Genomic DNA, 25,818 nt, shown 5'->3' on the forward strand with positions numbered 1-25,818 from the left:
CTTTCCTGGGCTTCTGCCTTCCACTAAAGAGGAGTTTGTATTACATTTTCTCCCATTGTGTTTTCCCAGCCCAAAAAGAAAATGTATAAAGTATATAAAATAAGAGAAAGACCAGCTGACCCATCTCTTGGTTTATTCTGAATCTTCCATTTACTATCGCTGCTGCCTGACTTAAATTGACAATCGCTTTGTGACTTCACTCACGATTCCATTTGGCCAATGCCTGCCATTTAGCAATTTGGACTTTTATTTCTGTGGGCCATAAATCAACGCCGGACAAACGAAAGTAAAGTGTGCAATGTAATTACAAATTAAAAGCATTGGCAGCCAAATGGCCAAGTCGCTGGAACAAAAAACCATGTTGCAGCGGCGCAAAAACGGCCAAAAGACTATTGGCGACATTGCGAGGCGATTTAATGAAAAGCGCGGCCATTGGGAAATGAATTTTGAAATTATATAAAATGGCAAAAAATTAGAAAACAAGGGGGAAAACAAATCGAAAACTGAAACGTTGAGAGGGAGTAAAAAGAAAATTAAAGTCACGGTTTCCAGCGTGTAAAGTGTGCTGATGTTGCTGTTGCAGTTGCACTGATGCTGGTGCGGCACTGCCGTCGCTGTTGTTGCATGTGCCAGCGACACTTGCAGCGGTGGCAACTGCAGCAGCAGCAGCAGCAACAACAACAATCAGCCAAAACAGTAGAATGTAAATGTCTTTCTGGTCAGGATCGTTGTTATTTTGCGGCCGCTACAGTTGGTGCCACAAAATCCAAATTGCTTGGCAGCCATCGACAAACAGCAAACAAAAGCAACGGACCAGCAACCTGCAACCTGCAAGTTGCTAGTTGCAACTGCCTCATCAATTGATTAAATTTGCAACTGCACACAGATCGTCGTCGATGCCTTTCACTTAACAGTGCACGATTTTTATTTATTTAGATTTAGATTTAATTTCGGCTCAGCCCGATGCCATCTCTCTTTCCAGTAATTTGTTCGCCAGGAAAAATGCCATTAAAATTGGCCATTAAACGAAAATATGTGAATGGCATATAAATAATTTATAAGCTGCTACGATTTTTCACATGTTATGTCTTTAGTAGCTTCCCATTTAGATTTAAGACAAAAAACGCATCCAAACGCAATTGAAATGTTTGGGGTAACACTGCGGGAAATCTACAAACAATAAGCATGTTTAGTTTTTGGCCAAAAATGGCCAGAGCATGGAGTTTGCGGCCAGGAGCATAGAGCCAGATAAAATCTATCCGGCATTTGTTGGCCGCCCGGCCACCAACAAAGTCGTCGCCATTGTTGGCAAACGGCAGTCAGGTGTTGCTTTTATTGTTTTACAATCACCACCAAGCCACCAAGCGCCAACAAAGGGGACAAGACAAGAGGAGCCTCCTCATCGATATTGGCCAACTTTCACAAACAAATCTCGGCGCAAAGTCGAGCCATAAAAGCCACAACACAATTCAAATAAAATGAAAATAGAATCAAATAAACTTTTCTCTGCCGGGCCGGCCACAGTGAAAAATGTATCCATATAAATAAAAAAAAAAAACAAAAGATGCAAAACTAAAAGAAAAGAAAAACGGCAAGCTGTAAACTGCAAACTGCAAGTCGGGTCATAAAGAAAGCCCAGGGACAAACGGGCGACTTCCACGGAGTCGCGAACCTGGCCAACAGGCCAAATGCAAATTTCCTACGTCTCCCAAAAGAAAAAAACAACGAAAAACAAAAAAAAAAGCCGAAATGCAGGCAGGCTGACCCAAAACAATGGACTGCACTGTAAGGCACATCGATGCTGAAGTGTTAACCGATTGTCCAGATACGCGAGGATTGATAGTGCTCGCAAAACTGCTCCAGGACAACTGATAGGCCTGCTGATATTTCCGAAAGGAATGGATCTCTTCATTACCCTTCGATCGCCAGGTGTTTATGGGATTATTTCCTCCAGGCTCTCGGACTTTTCCTGGTTTTCCCACACACACGTGAACCTGGCTAATTGGCAGTTGGAAAGCTGGCTGAGTCTTTCCGCCGTCTGCCCCATTTTAAGAACCTGCAACGTGCTCCCCCAACAGCAAGAACATCACCTCCAACTGCCCATCAAATAAATCAGCAGCAAGACGCACATGCAAACACGTCGGCTTTTACACCTGGCGAAAAACTAGTTATGAAAAATAAATAAATGTTTGAAGTGAACAAAATGTAGAACAAATTAAATAAATTAAAATATATTTAACATACCTAAAAATGTTTTAAAATTCGTTAAAGTATAATGACTAGTAGGTAAAACATCCATAAAAGGAAAATCAAATCCCAGACCAATAAACTTGAAAGTAAAACGAAAAGTCCACAGTGTAGCCATATTCCATCGCCGTATGCCGGCACCAGTTGACGGAGTCCAATTTGCTTTTTTGGCCATCTCAGTTATCAGAGTGCGCGTTTTAATGAGTTCGAGTACGTTTTATGAGAGAAAAACTCTTGAGAAATCGGAGGAACCGCAACGCACCAAAGTGGAATGCACACAAAAATGTTAGAATCTCGCCGCGGCGATAAAACTTTCGCGAGCAAAGAGCCTCGGTTGAAAAAGGCGCAGGCACTCGACTCGAAAAATCTCCAGAGCTCACCATAATCAACCGGGATGGCAATGGCATGATGGTCTTATGATGATTGTGATTGGTGTCGCCTCACCTGAGGCCCTTCACCTCCTCGCCCTGCTTCTCACCTGGTGGCTTACTTGGTGTTTTTTCTGGTCTGGCACGTACGCAGATGCCTCGAGATGCAAAGATACTGAGATACACAAAACCACCGGAGGTACGTGGCATGTGAAATATGTGCAGAACGGGCGAGGAAAACGCAATGGAATTCATGAATGAATGCCATCTGTTTTGACTAAACGGAATATGAATGAAACGGGGGAAATTCGCACAAGAGCTGAAGCGGATTTCCCGGAAAATCTTTGGGAAATGGGAAAGTACATCGATCCACAAAAGTAGACAAGCGGTTTATGTATGGACCTAAGCGGCTCGTGAGGCATATTTTTAGGCGGTCACCAAAGAAAGGGAATAAGATGTTAAATAAATTAAAGATTCTCTTATATATGCCTCTGAAATGTTTTTTCTTAAACTTAGTTGGCAATTATTACTTGTCAAAGGTTAGTAATTTATCAATATCAGCAAGCATAAGAAATTATTTTTCAAACTCATTTTTTAGCACTTATCAAAATGGCGACCTCTTCTTCAGAAGCAATTCAACTTCAGACCAACGATGGCGTCATTCATACAGTGGACATTCGCTTTGCTCTACAGATATGCCCCGTGCGCAATATAATAATGCAGGAGAGACAGAAAAATTTGTACACCGATGATGTTATCCCTCTACCGCGAGTCGATGCCAAAAACCTTAGATTTATAATCAAATGGTGGACATCTGTGCAGGACCTAGAGGAAAATCTTCCCAGGATGGGCAAAGGAAAACTTATACAGTTGCTAACGGAGGAAAATGCCAACCATCAGTTTCTATTGCAAATCATCCTTGCCGCCAACTATCTGCAGATGGAGAATTTGTTGCTGATCACCACAAATCTCCTGGCGGAAGCTTTAAATGAATGTAAATGTGTCGAGGAGATACGTAAGAAGTTTCTTCGGAATTAAGTTTAAAATCATCGATGACTAAAACACATTTAGCTAAATTAAGGAAATCGCATTCAGAAATGTGTAAATGGTGTAACAAATTATTATGTTCTTTTGCTTGTAAGTAACTTAGAAGATTATTTATAAATTTTATGCATTCCATCCTGGCGTAAATGATGACTTAATGTACAAATTTACTTCGTTTGCTGAAATAAAAATAATATGTTTCAATCAAACGAATGTGCGTTCATTAACTGTAAACAAAACCACTTTAAAAGTTTTGTAATTAATTAAATCTTTATTAAATCTCAATTTGTCGGTGATTATTATTCATTATTTTTTTGTTTTTCTGTTGCTTGTGTTCTCTGCATTTTATTTGCCAAAACTCTCGCTACACTTATTCCTCTACTGTACTTAACTTCTTTACTTTTCGCATTTTCAAATTTTCACAACTTTTCTGTGGTTTTTTTCTTACTTCGGCCTGGGCCCAAAAACTCTCCAATCGCTCATGGTGTTCTTAGTTATTGCTATAGATCTTTTGGTTTTATTCGTATTTACTTTTGTTTCTGCAACTGCAGAACTTGGCAAAGATGTGTCGAAAAATAGGGAGTAGGAAGAACCAATGGCAGAAGAACGAAAACTGGTGGGGATCGAGGAGGAAAGGCCCTGCTGTAATACGAAAGTCGGTTCTAGATAGCTCGACTATGGCATACCGCCTATATCGCATGCATATTGCTCGGGGAGTTCGGAGGGGTCGAAACCGACGACGCCTCTGGCTCTTCTGCTCTAATTCTTGTGTATCGTACACTATAAATCGCTCCATAGAAAAAGTGTAAACTATGCTATCCCATATTGATAGAGTTGTATAGCTTCAGCTTCGGCTGCTTCCTCTCATATAAATAGGTGTATACATAAATGAATATATACATATATATTCGGCCTTTGTATAGTCATTAAATATGTATAATTTATTTATTCCGTTTTATATATATTTGTTTATATGTATATATGCAATTTATATTGCTTAACTTTGACAATGCAACGCTTTGAAGCAAGAGGCAGACATAGAGAGAGATTCAGATTCAGATTCGGATTGAAACGAAGGACTGCTATAGTTTCGATTCCGTGGATTATCCAAAACCGAAAACATTACAAGTCTCCTGCTGTTCGGCTTAGAAGTGTGAAACTTGCAAAGGAAGCGCCACTTTATCAATAAACTAATGTCCACGGGCTTATCCCTTAATCGGGTGTATTCGAAATAAGTTGCTTGTTTAATTTATATGCTGTGTCTGTATCTCTATCTGTATCTTACTAAGTGTCCTTTGAAACGGAGTTCATTACGTTACGTTACGTTTTAGTTTAACTTTAGTTTACTTTTACATTTACTTTACGTCTTTTAAGTTTAGATATTCACGAGCACGCGCGAGCATTTCAATTTGCATTTGCCTCAAAATGTACAATTTTTTGCTTTTGCTTTTGTTTTGTTTTTTTCTTCTTTTTGTTTTGGAAATTTTCCATATTTTCGTATCGATTAAGTTTACTATGTGGAATGCTTGAGTAAAAGTTTCAGTTTCGCTTTTCCCTGCTTTTACAAAATAAATATTCTTCATGATGTTGTTCCATCTGGTTCCGAACTCTGTACTCTGTCTCTAAAAAGTTTTAGGTTACGTGACTTTCGTCTTAAGTTGAAATTTTTCTGCTACTTGTTCTCCTCACTAAAAAACTTCGTTCTGGGTCCAACTTGCTTCAGTTTATTTTTCCTGATATTTTGTTGCCATTTATTATTAGAGTTTTATATACGTTTGGGTATTTTTTACTACCCGTACCATTCTGTTTCAGCTTGAGCATTCTTTTTTCTGCATTTTGGGTTTCCTTCCTATCTCTCCACGATAAGTTTTAGATTTGCAAATTTTCTTTGGCGATATGTATGTACATGTTTGAAGACAATCGAGATTGAAACTTAGGAAAACTCAGACTGGAAAAAAATGAAAACAACAAAATTATCTTTCGTAAACATGTCTTTCGAAAAATTAGAATTTATTTTTCCGTATTATCTCGCATATGTGGTAGTTCTAAGTTTAATGTGTTGTTTTTTGTTTACGTTTAAGCTTTTTACAATAATATAGGTATTTTAATTGTAAAACATAATTTTTCGTTTTGAATTGTTTGTTTTGTGGTATTTTTTTGTTTTGTATTGTTTAGTTGGCTTAATTCAAAAATTAAAAATTTATGGAAAGCAACAGTAAGTGTAAATTAATGCCTAAGCTTTAATGAATTTTTCTCAGCCATTTTTCTTTAATGTAAATATTTAATCGAATATCATTTAGTGTTTCTCCTTGTTATTTAATTGTTTAATTTTATATAATATAATACATAATTGCCTTGACTCAAAAAGCGACTTAACATTTCTACAAAAGACGAATTGATATTTTGATTTGCGTTGTGAAATTGGCATGAATATCGAAAGGAATTTATTTACACACAATTAACAAATAAAGAAGGTGAAACAAAGAACTTAAAATTAGAAAACCGAGCGGCACTCTCGCTATGATCAACAGAAATCTTAAATTATCAATTATGTTCTTGAATGTGGCCCTTCCATCTTCATTTTCGCTTTCTCGTGTTTCCTTCCTCTTTTTTTGTGATTTTTTTAATTTTTTAATTTTTTGCATTTCTATGCTTGCTTTTGTTTGCGTTGAAAGTTTCCTTCGTTTTTAGTTTGCTGGCTTAATTTTTTGCTTTTAAACATTTGTTGACAATTTTATGCTGCATGAAATACAATTGCTGCTTCGGTTGCTGTTGTAATTTGCTGGAAAGTTGCTGCCATTGCAATCGTCATGGCCTATGGAATCTGCAAGAGAAAGTTTTGATTAGTTTTTGTTTTTAGCCCAGTCCTGGAAATAGAATTAAATGCGACTGAAGTTTAAATGGCGTGTGGCAGGTCGCTTAGCTCTTTAAGCATAAAGTGCAACTGGCCATTGGCAGCGCACAAAATCCAAAAGCCATTACACACTTTCCCCCAGAACAAAGCACAAAGTAGAAAAAGAGAACCTGCAAAAACTGCAATGGAAATATAAATGGAAAAACGTTGCCGCCACCGAATCCTTTGTGACTGCATATCGCCAAAACACATTTGTAAGGGACTCGACTCGGTGACTGGTGGCCGAAACTGCACGTGACACTTTACTGGCCATTGGCATTGGCAATTTTTTGCTTGGCTCACTTTTTGGCCATTCGATTTGGCCGCAAGGACACGCCCGCTACATAATTCAGGGGCCTGTACACTGCTATGTCTCAATTGCGAGATTGCTTTGGCCCCGGAACTTAGCCGTCCAACCAGCCACAGACGACCTCAACCACCCACCCACGGGAGCAATTTGCAAAACCAGTTACACACAGAGCTTGTCCTTGGCCACCGATGCGCGAAATACCCTGGCAAAGTCAATTACTCTACATCAGGCTGCCTAATTTTTTCGAAAATCTACTAAACTAATATGAACATTTTTTTAAATTTGGAAAAGAAATATATCTTCAAAAGCAACTAGTTGGTTCTAGCCATAGAACTATTTTCCCTAAAAGCTACCATATTTACTCTCCCAAAATTCTAGCCGGATTGCAGTTGCATACCTCGTCAAATGCCGACTGCCCTCGTGGACGGCCATTTCGGAGGACTTGAACTCGTTCAGCTCCTTGCGAATGGCGGCCTTGTCCTTTGGCGTCAGTCTTGTCCACGGCTTGTCCGCCCGTCGATCGTAGTCGTGGGCCTGCGTGACCTCGATGTAGTCGTTGAACCGGATGATCTTCTTCTCCTTCAGCTCCTCGACGGTCGGCCGAAAGCTGAGTTTGCGCAACAGATACGACTTCTTCTCCTCCTTCTGCTTCTTCTCCTCGGCGGGTGATTGAGCTGCACGGCAAAAAGCGAGGAACATTAGGTAAAATCAAATAAATATACTCCAGGAAGCTGAATGCCTACTAAAATCAAGTAGTAGTATGTCAAATCGAATTGATGATTAAATGGTTCGGAAATTCTTGAATTTAGTTCGGCATTCAGCTCCCATTATCTACTCACTTTTCAAGATGTTGCGCTCGACCAGCTCCTCGGCCGTGGGTCGCATGGACAGCCGGCGGATGAGGCGTGCCCCAATCGCCTCCTTGGACTCCTTGAGCTCGTTGTCGTTGACCTGGTGCAGGATGTTGCGGTTGATCAGGTCCTGCTTGTCCGGTCGGAGCTGCAGCTTCAGGGACAGCGACTCCTTGCGGGCCAGTTTGGCCAGCCGGGTGTTGTCGTTGTCCTCGTCCCTGTAGACGATATGGCCATCGCTGTCGTCACTATCGCTGCTGCTTTCGCGTATCACAAATGGCCGGGCGTTCTCCTTGTTCTCCACGGTGCACGGCAATTGGATGTTGAACATTTGCTGCCTGCTGTGGGTTAAGCGTCAAAGGAGGCGTCACATTAGGGCACATTAGCATTATGTCATTGGCAGTCGCATTAAACACTACAAACAGACATCGCATCGCATCGCTCACAACACAGCCACAAACAGTAACTACTGACAACTACAAAACAGCCCATGCATTTCAGTCCTTTCTCCTCTGAGTCCGCTTCCTCCCTCCTTTGCCGCAATCTTGGCCAGGCAATCTGCCAGATTTAGCCAGCTTCTGGCACTCACATGTGCATAAATATCCCTGCATGTGTTAAATTTATTCATCCACGTGCACACAGCACCAGTTATTTCTCTATCATCCACTGGCTACAGTGGCACGCGAAATAGTAGCGCGTAATATAAAGACTTTTAATGCCTGTTATGCATATTTAATCGCACTTAATTGACGCGCTTTTCTGCATATAATAAAAATTGCATTTATTATTTTACTATTTTAAATTATAATTTAAGTAATTTGAATATAAAACCCATTATCTTTTTCCACTCACATCCACGAGATTAAATTCCTTTCCTATTATTGTAAGCACAAGTGTATAAAGTATCCTTTAAGTTTTGTCACCCAGCCGAGAAAAAAAGGGAAAATGTTTTTCCACCTCTTTATTTTCCATTGCTGCTGCGGCAGTTTCATTTCTTTTATATCCATTTCTTTTTTTTGCAAACGGCACGTGGAGTGCACATCTGGCAACCCCCACCCACGAAAATAATATGCAAAACACATGCATATACGTACGACGCTCATGTGTTTGACTTTGTACTTAAAGCTGTCGGGGTTTTCGAAGGTTTGGAAAACCCGCCTCGAATGCCATATCCTGTTGGCTGCTTCCGCCGCGCTTTTGGGGCGTTAATGCAAAACACGATTGGATAAAAACTGAACAAAGCCAGGTCTTTCGTGGTACACTCTGTGCTGTCCACGCGCCGTATGAGTGACGCAGGATGGGTACCTTGGGGCACGAAGCACCACATTGTACATAGTTTCCTAGCAACTGTCTGCGAGGAAGTCGACTGAAAGTGCCACACAGGAAGCGTCTATCTCTTGTGAAGATTATAACTTTTTACATGAATGAAGGAGGTATGGTACACTTTCGTAACGGATACTTTAGAGTAACCATTTAATTTTATTTTTTCTCTAAGTTCTTTTATATGTTTTATAGTTTATTCCTTTAAATAACCTCTACAAAGTCACATTTCTTTCCTGACATATCTCCGTCACATTTCAAGCGATTCAACCTCCATCAAAATGGATTCATAGTGCCACATAGCCATAAATTCAACTCGCTCTCACATTTTCCAATAGAAAGATAGATGTACAGATGGTTAGATATTGGAGGGCTCACAACAAGAAAACGCTTTTTACCAGGCACGTTTCGCCGAGCCTCAGTTTCGTTTCCCCGCACTGTGCAGTTTTCTATTTTTCAGATATTTTCCTTTTTATTTCATATTGCGCGTTATAGAGTGCAGAAATCGTTGGCCATATCCGTCATGTGAAACGATGGGAGCATTTGAGTGAGGCCTGTCTCTGTCCTGCACTCAATTTGAATTTCAATTTCGAAGCACTGCTTACTACACAGTCAGTCCTTCAACACACTTGTAGTTTTTATTTCGCCGCTTGAAAACTTAAAGGCAAAGTTTGCCTAATGAAAAAAAACTTGACCTACACAGCGCCGGAAAACTCATTTCCTTCTTAGGCGACCCTCTCCCTCAGCATTTCCTGCTTTGCATATTTCGAATGTGGGAAATATCAAATTAAAACTGGGAGGGCAAATTGTAATTTGAAACAAATTCCTGCTTGAAATGAAACATGCAGGACTCAGAGGAAAATACAGACAACAGTGCCAAAAAGGAACGGGAAAGCAAGTTTTTACGAAAGAAGAACACACACACATACACGCAGACACACACAGATACAGGGGAAATGGAGAGGACTCGAGTGTTGGTGTTGTTGTGGCGAAAAAATAAAAGAAAAACTCATAAGAGGCAAACAACGAAAATCGCAGCAAAAAGTTAGTAATTTAATAAGAGTACAAATGTGTGTGGGTGACTGTTCGAGTTTGTGTGTTTGCAAGAGAACTACCAGTGTTGTAAAGTTGTAAAACTTTCACTTTTAATTTACCCAAAAATAAAACAAAAACTTGTTCAAAAATATGGGGAGCTAAGTGTTAGAGTGCAGCAAAGTGCAAGGACACAATGAGAGCAGTTTTTTGTTTTTGTTCTTGTTGGGGAATTATTTTGAAAGGGCTTGTGGAGAGTGTTATATACCAGAGTGTGGGAGTAAGGTGTTATATAACGACATTTAAAACATTTAGAAAGAGAGAGAGATAGAGAAATGTATGCCATATGTGGGGGTGCACTAAAAGCATTTTTTGTTTGGGATTTCATGATTTTCACATTACAAATAAATTAGCTAAAAATTGTTTACCATAGTCTAATCCGTGGTCGTAGTATTGGCCTGATATTTCGTTACATATTTTGTTGTTTTAGTCGAGATAGTAGTAGTAGTAGATATAGAAGTGGATGGGGTTTGTTGTTGATCGACACGCACACACAAACGAATCGAATCGAAATTGTATATGAAATAGAACAAACATAGGTTTTCGGGGGGCAGTCGGGGGAAGGAGAAGAGAACAAATTGTTTTGTTATAGAAAATAGTTTGCGTAACAATAAAAACATAACAAGTACAAAAGGTTTGGGGGATACTATCTTTTGGTGAGCTTTTCTTCATAGTTAACAGTAGGCAAAAAGTTGTGATTATACTAGAGAGACAAACGAAACTCTCCGTGGGAAGTTGAACAAATTTTATTTGGGTGTTTGAATAAAAAACTACCAAAAAACGTGGGGAACTTGAGGGCGATTAGGGTCGTAACAGGTCAACGGGGAGTTAAGTAAAATTGTTTAAAATTATTCTACTTATAAGGGCAATTACGCTGCTTATGCTTTCCCAAGGGATATGTTCTTGGTCCAAAGCATAAATAGCATTTTCCCTGCTTTATTTGGTAATAACATTTAGTACTCACTTGAGCGAATAGTTGTTGCCCGCCGCATCCTGGCGAACGACCAGTGGTCGTTGGTTGGCGGATTGTTGGGCCGCTGCTGCGGCAGCTGCCGCCATCGAGCCAATACCGCCATTGCTGTTTGCCATGGCCGCCGCCGTTGCCGCGCTTCCCGCTCCATGTTCCTGGGTGGGCGTGACCGGCGTGGAGGCGGAAGCGGGCTGCATACCGCCCTTCTTCTTCAGCGCCGACTTGAGAGGAACTGCATTTGGTTTGGGCTCTTTGGCTGGAATTTCCTCGACGCGCTGCGTGTCCATCATGCGCACATGGTTGCCACCATACGGGGCGTACTCATCGTCCGAGTCAAGCTCATCCTGATCGGGATCGTTATCTGAGCGAGGAAAAAGTGTGAAATTACTAAGGGCTACACATGTGAAATTTAATGGAATTGGGTTGGGGTGGGGAAAGTTGGAAGGGGCTAGCTATTGGGCTGTTGATATCAATTTGCTGGTAAGCCAGTTTAATACTCGGAAAGCAAAACATATCACATTTAGAATGACCTTTGTCAAATCAACTTAATTTCAACCTCCCCAACTAGCATACATTATGAAGTGCGCGATTTTGTTAATGAGCTGAGGGTTGGCTAATCTAGAAAGGGGGTCGGGTTCCCGGGCGGGGGATTTTTGGGTGGGGTTCGGTTCGGGTGGGGCGGGAATTACCATCGTAGTCGTAGTCCTGCTGATAATCCTGATCGTTGACGGCCCCTGGCCCGTGCGGTCGTCCTGCGATGAGCGTGGGACTCGGAGTGGAGAACATCGGGGGCGGTGGGATCGGTCCGATCTCCGACAGCGGAATCGGCGGCTCCGGCAGTTCGCTGAGCATTACGCCCGGCGGTAGTTTGCCACCCGGATAGGGTGGCGGAGTGCTGCCCGGCGGACCACCCACCATTTTTCCATCTTCGCCATCTGATTAAGATCAATTAAAACATTGGTTCGCAATCGCATTCGAAATTTGGAATTGTTTTTGCAGTTCAGTGGAGAGAGGAGAGGAAGTAGAGTAGATAGAAAAGATGGATAGATATAGAAAGAAAGTCAGATAAGAAAGTGAGTGAACAGCTCTTCCTCGAGTCTAGCCAATGTGTCTGTGAACGTGTGCATGTGTGCGTGGGTGAGTGACTGTTTAGGTGTGTGCGTGGTGGCTAAGTGTGAGTGAAGTGGGCGATAGGGCAAAGGAAATCTGTTTCATAAGCCATTTAGGTCAGAGAAGCAAGCTTAGAAAGTAACTAGCGATAAATATTGAAACCTAAGCTAATATGATTTGTATATAAAATAATAATACTTTAGCACATTATGTACTGAATCATTATGTAATTTCGTTTTTCAAATTCCTTAGCCCTTTTGCGCCCGATGCCTTATTATCTAATGACTGGAAAAGCGGTTATCAAGGATGCTTCTGATGCACTTACACATGTGCTCATTGTGGTAGCAGATGTTGACCCCGCGACGGGTCAGCTTATTGGCGCCGGCGAGCGTGTTGGGCCGCTCCATCTTGCCACTCCCGTCCACCTGGTGATGGCCACCGCCTCCGGGGGGCGGCAGCATCGAGCCCTGGCAGGTGGGCTGCTCGATGTTGGGCGTGGATATTGTGCCATTGCCTCCGTGTTGTTGTTGTGCATCAGTCTTGTCTTTTCTTGGTTCTGCAAAAATACAAGATAAGAGAAAGGGCCAAATGAGTGGGGGGAGCGCACTAATTTATGGTTTAAAGTAGCCCACACAATCCACTTGGCAGCTGATATACGTATGCATGTATGTGCACTTGACAAGCTTTTACTTTAATTGTCGTGTGTGCTGGTCAGAGGCTTTTGGTCCGTGGGTCGCCGCTTGGCGGTGAGTCCTGCCCGTGCAACCACTTCACTGGCCACAAAGCTCTCTCATGCACCGAGAGAAGAAGTGCAACATTAACTTTCTCATTTAAAACTAGTTTGCACTTTTCTTCCTTTGTTAATATTGCAAAATGCCCTCTTTTCTCCCAGTGCACACATGTCCCTGCACTCTTTTTCTCCCGCTTCTGTTCACTTTCTCCGTGCTGGAGTGTAATATTTTTAATTGTTGTTAAAGGCTTAAGCGCTGCCAACTCTGCCGGGTCAAATTGTGGCAAGGACTTTGGTCCTGTCCCGGGCTGACATGGCGGATGCGCATTATTTCCTCGTTAAATTTAAGTGAAAGGTAAAGAGAAAGTGATATATGTGGGCGAAACAAGCCTCAAACCGACCGGAAATTGCCCGAGTCCCAAGTTTCTCGTACCACTTTATTTTTAGAAATTATCCCACCACAAGAAGCGAGGAAAATATCTTATTTTCGTACTATTAGCGCAAAGATCACGCAATTAAAATTCCAACCTTAATAGACACCCAAAGAAGATCGCTTACAGAAGCAATTAAGGAGAAATTCCAAATACGTTCCGCTGATCGGTTGACAGACAGCCAAAGAAGAGCCGTCGAAAAACCTGCGCAATTCCCACACAAAAATATATATTGATGGTCTAAACAGTGATGAAAATATCGCTCACACGGCCATCTCACGATTAATTGACGGTTCAGACTAGCAAATTAATTTCAATTTTTCAACAAGTTGCGTGGCATAAACAAACCGCGGCAGTGAATTATCCATTCAATATTAAATGCAAATGTGCAAAGAAAAATTCGGATTGCATACCAGCTGGGTTAATCGCACGCAAATAAATATCAAAGCGGCTGTAAATACACAGCACAAATTGCCCGGGGCGGAAATACTATATGGTCAACCCAGGAGGCGTGGCAATCGTCAGCACCTCGGCAAACTATTCGAAACAGATACGAATTCCACTGGCAGATTGCCAGCCTCCGAAAGACTTGACGTGTTTGCCTAAATATGTTTTTAAACAAAGAGTATTTTTCTCGTTTCGTTTTTTGTTTGACGCGCTGAAGTAATGAAATTATTTTTCGCATCAAGTTCAAAACAGCCAGAGAAAAATGAAAAGTATAAATCTGATGGCTGTCTAAAAGAAAACCGCCAAAGAAAATTCCTTGACTTTGACATAGGTGAAAAAGTCGCTAAACGATGAATTATCTAATTGCAAATCTTATTATTGAGCAAAGGAATTTGAGGCCTGTCAAATGGAAGACTGCTGATGAAATAGCCTTGACTTTGACATAGGTGAATATGCTGTATATTGCACACTAAATAAAGCGGTAATGTATACAAATTCGAAACTAATATAAGCAAAATGAAACCAATTAAAATTCAGTATCAATTATGCAAATTGAGATAAAATGTTCTGGCTCTCGGTCATTTATCAATTAGAGCTGACAGCCTGAAATTCAAACACAATGTGAGGGTCTTAAATTAGGTGGATATCTTTTGGATTTATATCTGATGAAAGCACACCCACACACCTCATTCATACACAGAAAGAAATGGGAATCTTGAAGATATTCGACTCGATTGGAATATAATTATATAAAATCCTGAACAAATAAGACATAACATTTATTTGCGTAGTGCATGGACCTTTGAATGCCCGGCTGTCCTTTGTAATCATTCGGGAAAAGTCACCAAGTAAAGTTTTCCCCCGCTTTTCGCTCGTTCTCTAGGTTCCATTTCCATCCAAATGCTTTCTCCATATCAGAACATCTCTTGTGCTCCCTGTCTGAGGAACAATGTGCACACTAATGACATTAATTAAGCAGAAAGTTTGGCCTCTAATTAGCAAACACACACACAAACAAACAGACGAACACGATGCGGCCAAACGCAAACATGGCCAAAATCATTATCGCCAGATCCCCGCCTCCAACTTCCCAACACTTAAAACAAAACTCTAATCAATTACCCCAAGAAGTCGCCCTACAATTATAAATGAGCGAAATACGGGGATGAGGACACCGCACACAGCTTTTTGGTAATTAATGCATAAAGTGTTGCCTTAATATCAGACAAGTTAACATTTCGCTTACATTATTCCTCACGTTGTTAATTATTTAAAAATCATGTCAAATGCGATTCTCGAAAACATTTCAAAGGGCAAGTTAATTAAAGTTAATTAAAGTCGCACGCAGCAAACAAAGTTTATGTTTGTGTGGGCGACACAGTGACGTCACGCGGGATTTGGATTCATGTTAAACGTAATGCCGAGATTTATTTATAATTCCCTACGTGAAAATCGACGGAAAAAACACAGACAGTGAAGCATTCGTTATGCAGCAACTAATTGCGCGGCCACCCATACAATCGCATAAGAGCAGATACACAGGGAGAAATTATGTAGTTTAAACACTTCAAAATTAATTAAAAAATTACGTAAGTATATATCCATAAATGCTACATCCATTTCCTTAAATGCTTTCCCAAATTTAAACTTATTTTAACTTCATTGCTTTAACTTTTGATGATGACCGGTTTAAAGAGTGCTTTTTTTTGGCTCCCACTCAACAAATCATCGCGAAGAGGGGCAAAAGTTGGGTATGGCAGTCGAGGGTCCACTGTGACTGCAGGCAATGTGTGGATATTTGATAAATAAGCAATGAGCGTTGTGTATTTGCGGTGGCAAGTGGAGAAAAGTGGGGAAGTAGCCCTGGGAATGCTGCAAAAAAAAAAGCCACACTCAGCAAATTTTCATAGCTCTTTTTCAGTTTTTGCATGTATGCAGAGTACTGATTTTGAGGACAATTGGGAAATATACGAGAACATGTTAGTCGGGGAACGATCGGATGATGAGGGACGCAGATATGTGGGCATCCTTTGGAGATTGACAGGCTCAGGGAAAGCTTGACGTCACAACGAAATTACATTACTCATACGCCATGTGCCCATGAGCAGCAGCAGCAGCAGCAGCAGAAAGAGCAGCTGTTGGGGGTTAGAAATGGGGGAATATCAGGCAACAACACGTGCATTTGACTCAGCCCTGGGAGAAAATTTATATGCGCCACTCTAAAAACGGAATCTTGGCCTCCAAAACTGGTAGAATTACAAAACTGCATCACGTATACGCCCCGTGCTGCACGGCAAACAACTTGGCAATTACAAGTCACAGAATCTCACACCCCCGCCCATTTGCAGCGGCTGTGCAGGCATTAAATCAACACTCTGTCACAATTCATTAAATTTAATTAATGCACCCACCTCGCTCTCGTTAGTTCAATGAGAATCAGCGAAAAGAAAGAGTGATTTGTATTTAAATATATATGATTTGTATTCATATGGTCATATCCACAGAAGTATCAACCAAGAAAAAGCATTTAAAGTTACACTCTTTGAGGTTAATTGAAGACTTTAAATGCAATGTCTATCTATTCGTGCGTCGAGTTTGCGATATTACACGAATTTTCACCTTGTCGTAGAAAAATTCTCCTTTCATTCTGTGTTTTTGACATGTAAAGCTCTTTTGCGAGTACCCTTTTGCCTGTTAAATCGTTGCAATTCACCATTTTCTATTTGCCATTCGTCTTTTCACAGTTTTTTCGTGTTTGTCGAAGCGAAAAACATTTTCCACTCGAACAAGTGCACTTGACAATGGCAAATTTTATTGAATGTAAAGCAGCGCAGTCTGCGAAAAAGGGTTTGCCCGGGATAACTCTAAGAAAAATTGTGAAGTTGAGCAAATAAACTATATCAAATTGGGGTTGAATAGCCCGTTTGATTTTATTTATGCCCTTTCACCTCTGCTAAGCTGTTGCTTCGCAGCTAAGTACATATATATATATACACACATACCTTCCATTAGCTGGCGCATAAATTCGAGGCACTTAGGCCACATTTTACCCAAAAGTAGCTGAACTTTGCCCTTTTCTTCGCTGTTTACTTTCAATATTCTACTCACGACGCGTGGAGGACTTAAAAAAATAAAGAAATACCAAAGCATTTGCACCCTGCGGTCGCCGACGACACATTGGCCCACAATTCGTTGGCCGAGATTGAAATGCGTTTGGCATTTAACAGGTTAATGCAAAAATAAACACATCAAACAGCAGGCTGAAAGGCACGGAGCAGCTCAAATACCTGAGCGAACAATTAAAAGTTTTACGATCCAAAGTAAACAAAGCAATGCAGCAGCGCCAAATTAAAAGGCGATTAAAAATAAATTAAGTTTACCCGGGCGATTGTTATAAGCCAAATGGCAAACGCAGCGGGACGAGATGTAACATTTAAGTTGAATAATGTTTGCGTATTTCACTTTTGCACCAGCACAACAACCACACCCCCGCAGGAAATTCCTCACCTCCCATCGAAATGTACACAAAGGTGAAGGTCGAATGCCGCAAAGGCATAACCATCAGTCCATCCCAAATTTTTGGCCCATGAGAAGCATTTCTTTACTTTTTGTTCGCTTCCCCATCAACGAAATTTCTTTGCCAAAGATTTGTCATCGCAATGAAAATAATAAAATAAAACTCGGCGGTGACGATTGATGGTCAATTCAAGTGGGTGGAATCCGACAAAATGCTATCGGCTTTAGCGGATGCTTAGAAAACAGACAAATCTATTTATTTTCATTAAATAAATTCGTTTATATATAGAACTGTTTATTTGCATTCTTGCGAGTGGCGGATGCTGTTGAAAAATACTATTATTGGCCTTTTTTATTTTATTTTATTACGTAATTTTTTATGATTTTAAAAATCTGATATATCTGTCGGCACAACTTTCACCCATTTAAGCATTTATAAAATTTCCAATTAAAAGTTAAATTTTGTGCAAATGAAAACCAAAGTCAGTGGTATATTCCAATTAAACGGGAATACCCGTTTCTCGATGAGGACTTTTGTGCCCAGTCCAATCTCTAATTGGAATTCTGTGTTTTCTCACCCACAATTTCTCCGCTTTCTCCGCCGCTTTATGCCATTTGGCGTTGCCTACTTTTCTGGGCGCATCTATAAAATTTACACCGCAGTGGCGCGCGTGTGTGTGGGCTGGAAAAGTGGGCGTGGCAATGTGGGAGCAGAAACTGCTGTCCATGTGTCGAGTGTGCGGCTCGTAAAGTTTCCGGTTTTTCCCCGCACTTGTTGTAGTCTTTGATTATGTTGGAAAACCGCAGTTCAAGTTGAACCGCCGACCTTTCCCCATTTGCAGTTTCGAACTTGGTTCACCAACTTTGGCATAACTTTTTTCCGACTCGTTTCTGACTCGCCACGTTGTTGATTTTTATTTTTATGGCATTATTTTGTTCCCTCAACCAATTCCTTATGCGGGCTGTGCTGTCGAAACGGTTTTCCATCAACTTTCGGGTGGATTTTCCATGCTTTTCCACGGCCTATCCCTGCGCCTCAGTTGTCGGGGTCGTTTTCGAGTTCAGGAAAAATTAAATGTTATTTATGCTTTCTCGTTCTGTTACCAGCCTCGTTTTTTACGATATGCAACAATTTCTTCCTCGAGCCGCCATAAATCAGGCAAAGAGAGAGAGATTTACGCACCTTCTAGTGTCCGACCTTTTAAATGAATTTATTTAATACTCACTAGGCTCTTCGCTGCTCATTTGTTTTCATTTTTATACACGACATTTATTTTTATTTTCTCCCCCTGCATAACTGTGTGCTGATTTCATCTATCGAATTAAGAAAGTATCAGCTGAAATTTTGTTGCTGCCGCCTCATAAATCTGTTGCGTTATATAGTCTACATGCTTATATATTCCGTTCGGATTGAAAATAAAAATGTATAGGAATTTAAAAGCGACAATGCGACATTAATTTCTGGGCACCATTAAACAAAACACCGCCGACAAGTTCTCTCGGCCAAATCAAAGAAAATAGGATATAGAAACTGCAGCGAGCGTCAACTGTCATTAAGTCTTAATGTATAACCATCATCATCATTTGCGTCTCAGCCGAAGAACATTTGACACTTGCTTGTCAGGCGTGGGCCAAACTCAATTAAAAGATTTTCTTTGATAAATTATTTCATATATTTCAAGAACCAAAAAAAAAAGTTACTAAGCAAATAATAAATATACATTTTTTAGCTATAGATATAGAATGCTCGAAAGTGCCGGAAAGAAGGTTTCCTCACCTCACAAATACAAAATCAACTTGTCACTTGTCAAAGTGACACCATTTAAAGTTAACTCATTAATCAAGCACAGCTGCTTGAACCGAACCCTAAGAGGTTTTCCCAGATTTACCTAGCAAATAACCGGGATTACACACTCAACTCGACACAATCACCTGTCATAGGTCGACCACCTCCATCAAAGAAAACTTCTAGACACGAGCCAAATCGTCCTAACAAGTCCGCAAAGATGAGAAAAAAAATATGGCCCATGTAAAAAGGGGAAACTCATCAAATTGGATTTGTTGTCTGGGGCAACCAATCCACGGGTGTCTGCCACTCATTTTAGCCGATTTCTCGAATGCTTAGACTACGGTTTAAATTTAATGAAAGCCCCTAAACGGCTAAGGGCTAAGACGGGCTGAAAACAAGACAACGGCACTCAGCTGGGCACATTAACGAGCTAGCTGGCAAAGGAAGGAGCCCAAGGGCTTAAATGCCTGTTCTAGGTCTTTTGCACTCTTTTTGGCAAGAGGTTTTGCTGGTTTTCGGATAGAGGTTTCTGGGCTGCACGGTGCGCACGTGGTGCGAGTTGAGTAACAGTAAGCGTCACTTTAACGCTGCCAAACGAGTTTCCCTGGCCCAGGGCCATATTTGCGGACCAAAACTCGAGCCCACACTCGCAGGCAAACAGCCCCCAAAAGCTTTTCACACCCAATTGCTGGAACAACAAAATAACACACAGGCTCAGCTGCTGCAGGAAAAACTCTTAGCCCGGCCAGGAAAAGCGTCCAGCACACAATGAAAATGCTGTGTATGTCTCCTTTTTGCCTGATTTCCCCCACTTTCCCTTTCGGAAAACTCACCCATATGAGTTTTCCCAGTGTGTGTTTGTGTTTCGTACGTGCTCTGAGCTATTTTTTGTTATGTTTAACGCATACTCCGAATTATGATTACATTCTCCGCTCGGAAAGACAAACTCGTGTGTTAGCAACTATCACCTACAGTCGAGATTCTATGAATAGGATCACCGAAAATTGTACAAATTGTCAGTTTGAGAAGTTCGGCAGTTACTTGAAAAATCAAGCTCTAATAATACAAATTTCAGTCAATATAATGAAATCAATTAAGCATGTTTAAAAAGCTAAAAACTCGATTTAGCCTGTCTCAACTGTATTTATCACAGTCCTTATCGAAATTGAGCAGACAAATTGCTTGCTTTCGACAAGTTTCCCAAGACAATGAGCCTTGTTTCTACGCATTTCAACGATTTAGTTAGCTTATTTCATTAAATTTCACAGTTTTCCGTTCCAAGGTAACAAGTTTTACGAGGAATTCCTCTTATGGAACGATTTCTTTTCGTCTATTGTCCCTCCACCTAGGAGCTCTAAATATGGTTAAGGGCGTTGGCTTCAATCAATAGCTGAAGGTCACACGAGGAGCTCACGCTCAGTTTTTCCCTTTTTATTTATTGTAGAGCAAGAACATCACACGAAAAAAATGATAAGCGCCCTGTTGGGCACATTAATCATACGCCATGTGTTGCGCCTGTCGCAGAGCAATTAGTTTCAGCATTTACCGCTTGAATTATGCATAGGATCGTTCTGCCCTGCAGACTTTACATAGATACATATATACCGTGGCATCTTGGGCAGTGAATTGCTTTACTTGACAGCGGAAGTGCCCCGAATAAAACATTTTAGCGGCAGGCGTTAGAGCCTTGCAATAAATTAGCCACTTTTGGCCAAAAACAGCAGCGGATGCCTACAAGGTCGTCACTATGGCGGTGATTTCTTGTTTGTTTTGTTCTCTTTTATTTGCTTGTTTGGACGCGGCTAAAAAGAAATCTGTTGACAAGAACTTGAGCGGCATTTTCGGCCAAAACGACATAATTAAAAAGAAATAATTTACTGCCATTTCCTCTGCTGGCGCTTTAGCAAAGTGAAAGTAATAAACATAAATTAAGGCCTCGGGCAGACCAAGGATTTCCAATTCTCCAGGGCAAGCTGCTGACTACCATGATTGATGGCAGAAAGTGGAACGCAAAGGCTTTGTCTTATGTAAACTCAAGGAGTATTTGGCATCCGAATTGTCATCAGCTGATGCCATCGAGAAATTAATGAAGCCCCACGAAATATGATTGATTGTTATGGGTTTGGAGAGACAATTGTTGATCGCCGGAGCTCATTATGTTTATTATTTTCCCTCCACATCATGGGGAAGCGATTTAAAAGGATATGAGTGAAGCTTAATACAAATTTTCCTATTCGCTTTTAGACAGAAACAAACTACTACTAAGTTTATGAATTGACCTAAAAAACTTAAACCGGTTGTTTCAAGAATCTGGGAGAATGTAAATATGTATTTATAGAATTCATTTTGTTGTACATATTCCGCCTTTGCCTATTTATTTAAAGTCGTTAAGCGTAGGAAAATAGCAACAAAAATATTTATACTGGCTGCTCGGAATTTAAGTCCGCGAAATAAAACATATGAATTATGTCCGCACATTAAAGAAACAACATTGAAAAATATAAAAAGACAGAATATCCGCGAGCAAAGAGACAACATTTTCTTTCAATGGCGTCAAAGAATTTTCGGCTGAGAATTTTCACCGAAATGAATCACTTCACAGCGCAGAAGAGCCAGTTGAACTAAGAGTATAAATTCCCGCTCAATGAGTCAATGTGTCACATGCAGTCGCCACAATTATAATATTCATTAAGCTCGCAACAGAATCAACACGTTATAAATAAATAAGAGACTGTTGTTCTGGCGCCAAAAATAGCAAAGATACATATCTCTCTCTGTATAGAGAGGAAAAAAAACCCGTATACAGTTCATTAACATGTAAAGATTGCAGCAAATTACCAACACATTTCGCCTTGCCGAAGGTGAAGTTCATTAAAATTCCGCGTCACTTAAAAAGAATAAAACAAAAAATGACGAAAAATCTCAGCACAGGCGATTGGGTGAAGGTCGTCTGAGAAATAGTTTGTATCTTTTTTTTCCCCTCCCTATATTTTTGTTGGACATTTTTGTGGCATCCACATCATGATCTTTATCTTCATCAGAACCGCCATCATCATCATCATCACCATCACCATCATCATCATCATTAGCTTTAGCATTGGACTTAGCATGTGCGGACAACGGCTGGAAATTTGTTTGTCCCGCTCGATTTGTTTGTTTTTCTTGGACAACTGATGGCGGGGCGTCATCCCAGTTGATGACGTCCAGTCCAGCATTTCCCCTGATTCTTCACACCCACAATCTCGACCAGATTTTGACCTAATCTGTATTTTGTTAGCCTGACGCTGCAAATGTGCGGAAATGCGTCGCACAGACAGCATTTGGGATTTGAGATTTATCTGCGCCGAGCCAAAGTAAATTTTGATTGGCGAATAAATGGAGGAAAATTAATTCGATTGGAATTTCGACAGATAAATAAATCTTTGTTTAAGTGGCTGTTGGGAAACTACAGGAAATGGCGACTACATTGTATTTGGTAATGGCAAATTGACAACGTAAATTTATTTACCAAGTGAAAAATGTGTATGAAATATTCAGTTACAGCTAAAATGTATTAAGCTGAATTAACACGGCATACCATTTTTTTTCGGAAAAATATTTCATTAAAAATGTATTTCCACAGCAACCGAATGTACTTTTTTTTCTGGAATAATCGCAGCCAAGTCCTACGCACGCATTTCCCATTCATTCAAGAAATAAAGCAATTTTCCTGGCCAAATACAATCCACCTTGATCACGCAATCACAACATAATCTGCCAGGCTAATGTGTTCTTATCGCCACTCGGAGTAAATTACAGTGATGTGATGGAAAACCTTTGCACAGTTAAGCAAAGTGCAATCAAGACACAATCAATCAAAGCAAATGGGGAAATAAAATAATACCTGACTAACTCAACTCGGCGCTCTCTGTTCCTTGGTTTCCTAATTGAATTCCGAGAACTTTGCCAGGAACGACTTTGATAACAGCTTAATTACTTGATAACCTGAGGACACGGACATGCTGGTCCTGTGGATTTATGTAATTACTTTGTTCGAGATACTTTCCACCGATGGCAGCACATGCGTAGATAAATTACCATAAATCAAAAGGAAATATGGCATGCAAAAAAATGGGAAGTCAGTTGAGTACGATGATGAGTGGTTAGTTAACCACCGAGCAGGAGCAACTTTCCGGCCAAAAGTCAACGCTTGACAGTCATTAGTCATATAAAGGCGAACAGGCGGGACAGATATGTGGCCTGTCCTGATGTGGGTCCGGATGATAATGATGACAGCCAACACAGCGGCGGCACAAAAAATGTGAAAAGCCAGATAGTCAGGGTCCTCGTTTTGCCGTGACCTCCCATCAAGATCAAGGACTGGCCAAAATCAAAGCCGCAAAAAGCGAACAAGCGAGGCAACTGCATTTTATTGCGGCAAAATTTATCCTTGACAACGAACAAGGATCGTCCTTAAAACGAGACAAAAGCTTTTCATCTTATAGATTCACTTATATCAAAATTCTTAAAATCATAGAATTTTAAGGCTTCAATTTTAAAATATTGACATGCAAAAAATACTCATACAATTTTTTGATAATATTAAACATGATAAACATTAATGCTGCATTTGATTAACTTTTTCTTACAGTGTATAAGCACACAAAGAACGTGAACGTTATGCAACAAGAGAATAGAGCCGCAGAACCACGACTAAAAAACTCTTGAAAACCTTAAAAAAAAAAAAGATAAACGAATTCTGTAAAAGGCTTTCCTGCGCTAAGCTTTTTATTGTATATTTTTATTTAAAAGCCTATCCTGGGGCTTCCTTTTGTATCTCTACTTTGTTTGGGTGGACGGAGAAGGCAAGCGGATACCTGTGCAAAAGGGTTAATTAAACTTGAGTTACGCCCACGTCCAAGGTGAGCAATAAATTTTATGGCTTCCCCTGTCTGCCTGTCATGCTCTTCTGGCCCACTCTCTGATTTTCCCAGATTTTTCCTTGCTCTAAGTACAAAGCTGAAAATCGGCTTCAGCTAGTTTCACTTGAATAAGTGTATTTTCCAATATATTCACTTTGTTATTTACCAATATTTATTTTACTTGTTGTTCTTCTTTAAGCGGCTTTGTGTGCAAAACCCTTTTGACAACTTTGAAGTGGCTCTAGAAAAGCAAATGAAAAAAGGACAATAGTAAAGTAGACCCAGCTTGAAGTTGCTGGGCGTACAAAACGAACTGGAAGAGGAGAACCTAGAGAAAGTCCAAAGGAAGTAGAAATTGAGAAGCCGGAAATTACAATTTAAACTAGAGCTGTTGCCGTGAGCAAGTTTTTAGGAAATTTAAATATACATAGTCTATTTTGCTCAAAAATCAAAAATTTAGCACCAATCCTATAAAGTTGAAACAGTAAGTAATGGAAAAGTACGCTGTCATTAATCTTAATCTCTTAACATATGTTGGAGAATACTTAGAGAATAATAACAGTGATCTATTATAAATGTCATTGTGATGTTTATACCAAAGTAATTCAGTGACACGATCCGCAACTCATTCACATCTCTACTGCTAACCCATACAAAGTCCAGCAAAGGCGTTTGCATTAAAATAAATTACAGAAAGAAGGACGAGAAAGAGGATGTACTGTGTAGTGCCAAGTCATCAGAAGCGAAGAAGGAAATTCTTCTGCAAGGAAGTCCTTAATTTGTTTACTTCCACCCACTTCAGCGGCGCTTCCTTTCCCCCGCTCTTCCCATTCTTCTCCTCCACAGCACATTTCCATTTGAATTTTTAATTTCGCCACGCCCACATTGTGTGACACTTTGGGCATTATTTTGACACCGGGGATCCTGCACACTATTCGCAGCCAGGATATGATTCTCTGGCATCTATTTAAGTGAGTGCAAACTTTACCCACCATTACATAACACACAAGGCAAACATTTTGCAAATTTCGAACGAAAATTGGTGAAGGCATGCCAGCAAAAATAGAGAAAAAAAATCAAGGGAAAGCTGTGGTGTTTGGTGGAAAAGGTCCAACCAACCAGCCAACCACGCCTAATGAATTTTCCTCCCGCATTTTGTTTTTCAGCGCGAGCTGGTGAAAATTGTATGCAAAAGCGAAAAACACAGACACCAACAAAATTGCAGCGGAGCGTGGAAAACCTTCGTTCAGCGTAAAGCGTTAGTAAATAAAATTTTCACTGGCATGTGCAACAAAAGGAACAACACACGCGCAGCTAATAGAAGAATTCTATTTCATTTTATTTATGTAGTAGAATTTTCCTCTTATTTTTGGGTGGCTGGCAAGAGCAAACGCATTTCAGCTCGTCTGTTCGTAATGGTCGGAAGTTGATTTTAATTTAAAGATTAGCATTGAATTATTTAACAATCCTGGCAGCAGCAGGAACAAAAAATTTGAATTATGTACCATAGAAAATTATTCGAATGGCAAAGTGGAAAATGGAGAATGGTGAAGAAGGCAGGACTTCAGGCTCCAACATTGATAAATGCGAGGAAAATTAGTGGTTCGTAGCAGGGTCGTCAGTGCGGTTCGTTTGCCTGATTGTTTACTCACTTGTTGCCGCCTTTGGATCCTTTGTTCCCACTTCTTAATAATAAAAAAAATTATGTAAAGCCAAGTTTGCGAAATGTGGGTGGGGGCAAGGAAAAATAGCAATTTGTGAAATGGCGGGGAAGTTGTTTGCGTAAACAAACAATGGCA

At 40.4% G+C, this 25,818-nt stretch overlaps 2 protein-coding genes across 16 annotated transcripts in view; one reads left to right on the top strand and one right to left on the bottom strand.

The window, feature by feature from the left end:
• The first annotated feature begins 3,053 nt into the window (after window positions 1-3,053).
• Window positions 3,054-4,356, top strand: LOC116801228 (S-phase kinase-associated protein 1). The gene is made up of 2 exons (XM_032719446.1): window positions 3,054-3,154; window positions 3,214-4,356. The coding sequence occupies exons 1-2, from the start codon at window positions 3,112-3,114 to the stop codon at window positions 3,651-3,653; spliced, it is 483 nt and encodes a 160-aa protein (XP_032575337.1). The 5' UTR covers window positions 3,054-3,111; the 3' UTR covers window positions 3,654-4,356.
• A 1,276-nt stretch (window positions 4,357-5,632) lies between these two features.
• The window catches only part of LOC6610654 (protein nutcracker), a 91,655-nt gene continuing 71,469 nt past the window's right edge, over window positions 5,633-25,818 (bottom strand). For 7 of the 15 annotated variants that reach the window (XM_032719436.1, XM_032719433.1, XM_032719441.1 and 4 more), the window contains 7 exons: window positions 12,531-12,761; window positions 11,785-12,030; window positions 11,090-11,456; window positions 10,494-10,523; window positions 7,702-8,054; window positions 7,260-7,536; window positions 5,633-6,483 (listed from right to left, as the gene is read on the bottom strand). In XM_032719436.1, the coding sequence (XP_032575327.1) occupies window positions 6,468-6,483; window positions 7,260-7,536; window positions 7,702-8,054; window positions 10,494-10,523; window positions 11,090-11,456; window positions 11,785-12,030; window positions 12,531-12,761 (1,520 nt within the window). In that variant the 3' untranslated portion in view covers window positions 5,633-6,467. The remainder of the gene's footprint in view (window positions 6,484-7,259; window positions 7,537-7,701; window positions 8,055-10,493; window positions 10,524-11,089; window positions 11,457-11,784; window positions 12,031-12,530; window positions 12,762-25,818) is intronic. The other 8 variants (XM_032719438.1, XM_032719434.1, XM_032719442.1 and 5 more) reach the window with 4 other exon arrangements.

Source organism: Drosophila sechellia, chromosome 3L (genome assembly GCF_004382195.2).
Source record: "Drosophila sechellia strain sech25 chromosome 3L, ASM438219v1, whole genome shotgun sequence".
Taxonomy (NCBI): Eukaryota; Metazoa; Arthropoda; class Insecta; order Diptera; family Drosophilidae; genus Drosophila; species Drosophila sechellia.

Coding starts and splice junctions, on each gene's coding strand:
- LOC116801228 (XM_032719446.1), top strand. CDS start 3,112: ATGTTTTTTCTTAAACTTAGTTGGCAATTATTACTTGTCAAAG. Junction 3,155..3,213: donor GCAATTATTACTTGTCAAAG/GTTAGTAATTTA, acceptor CTCATTTTTTAG/CACTTATCAAAATGGCGACC.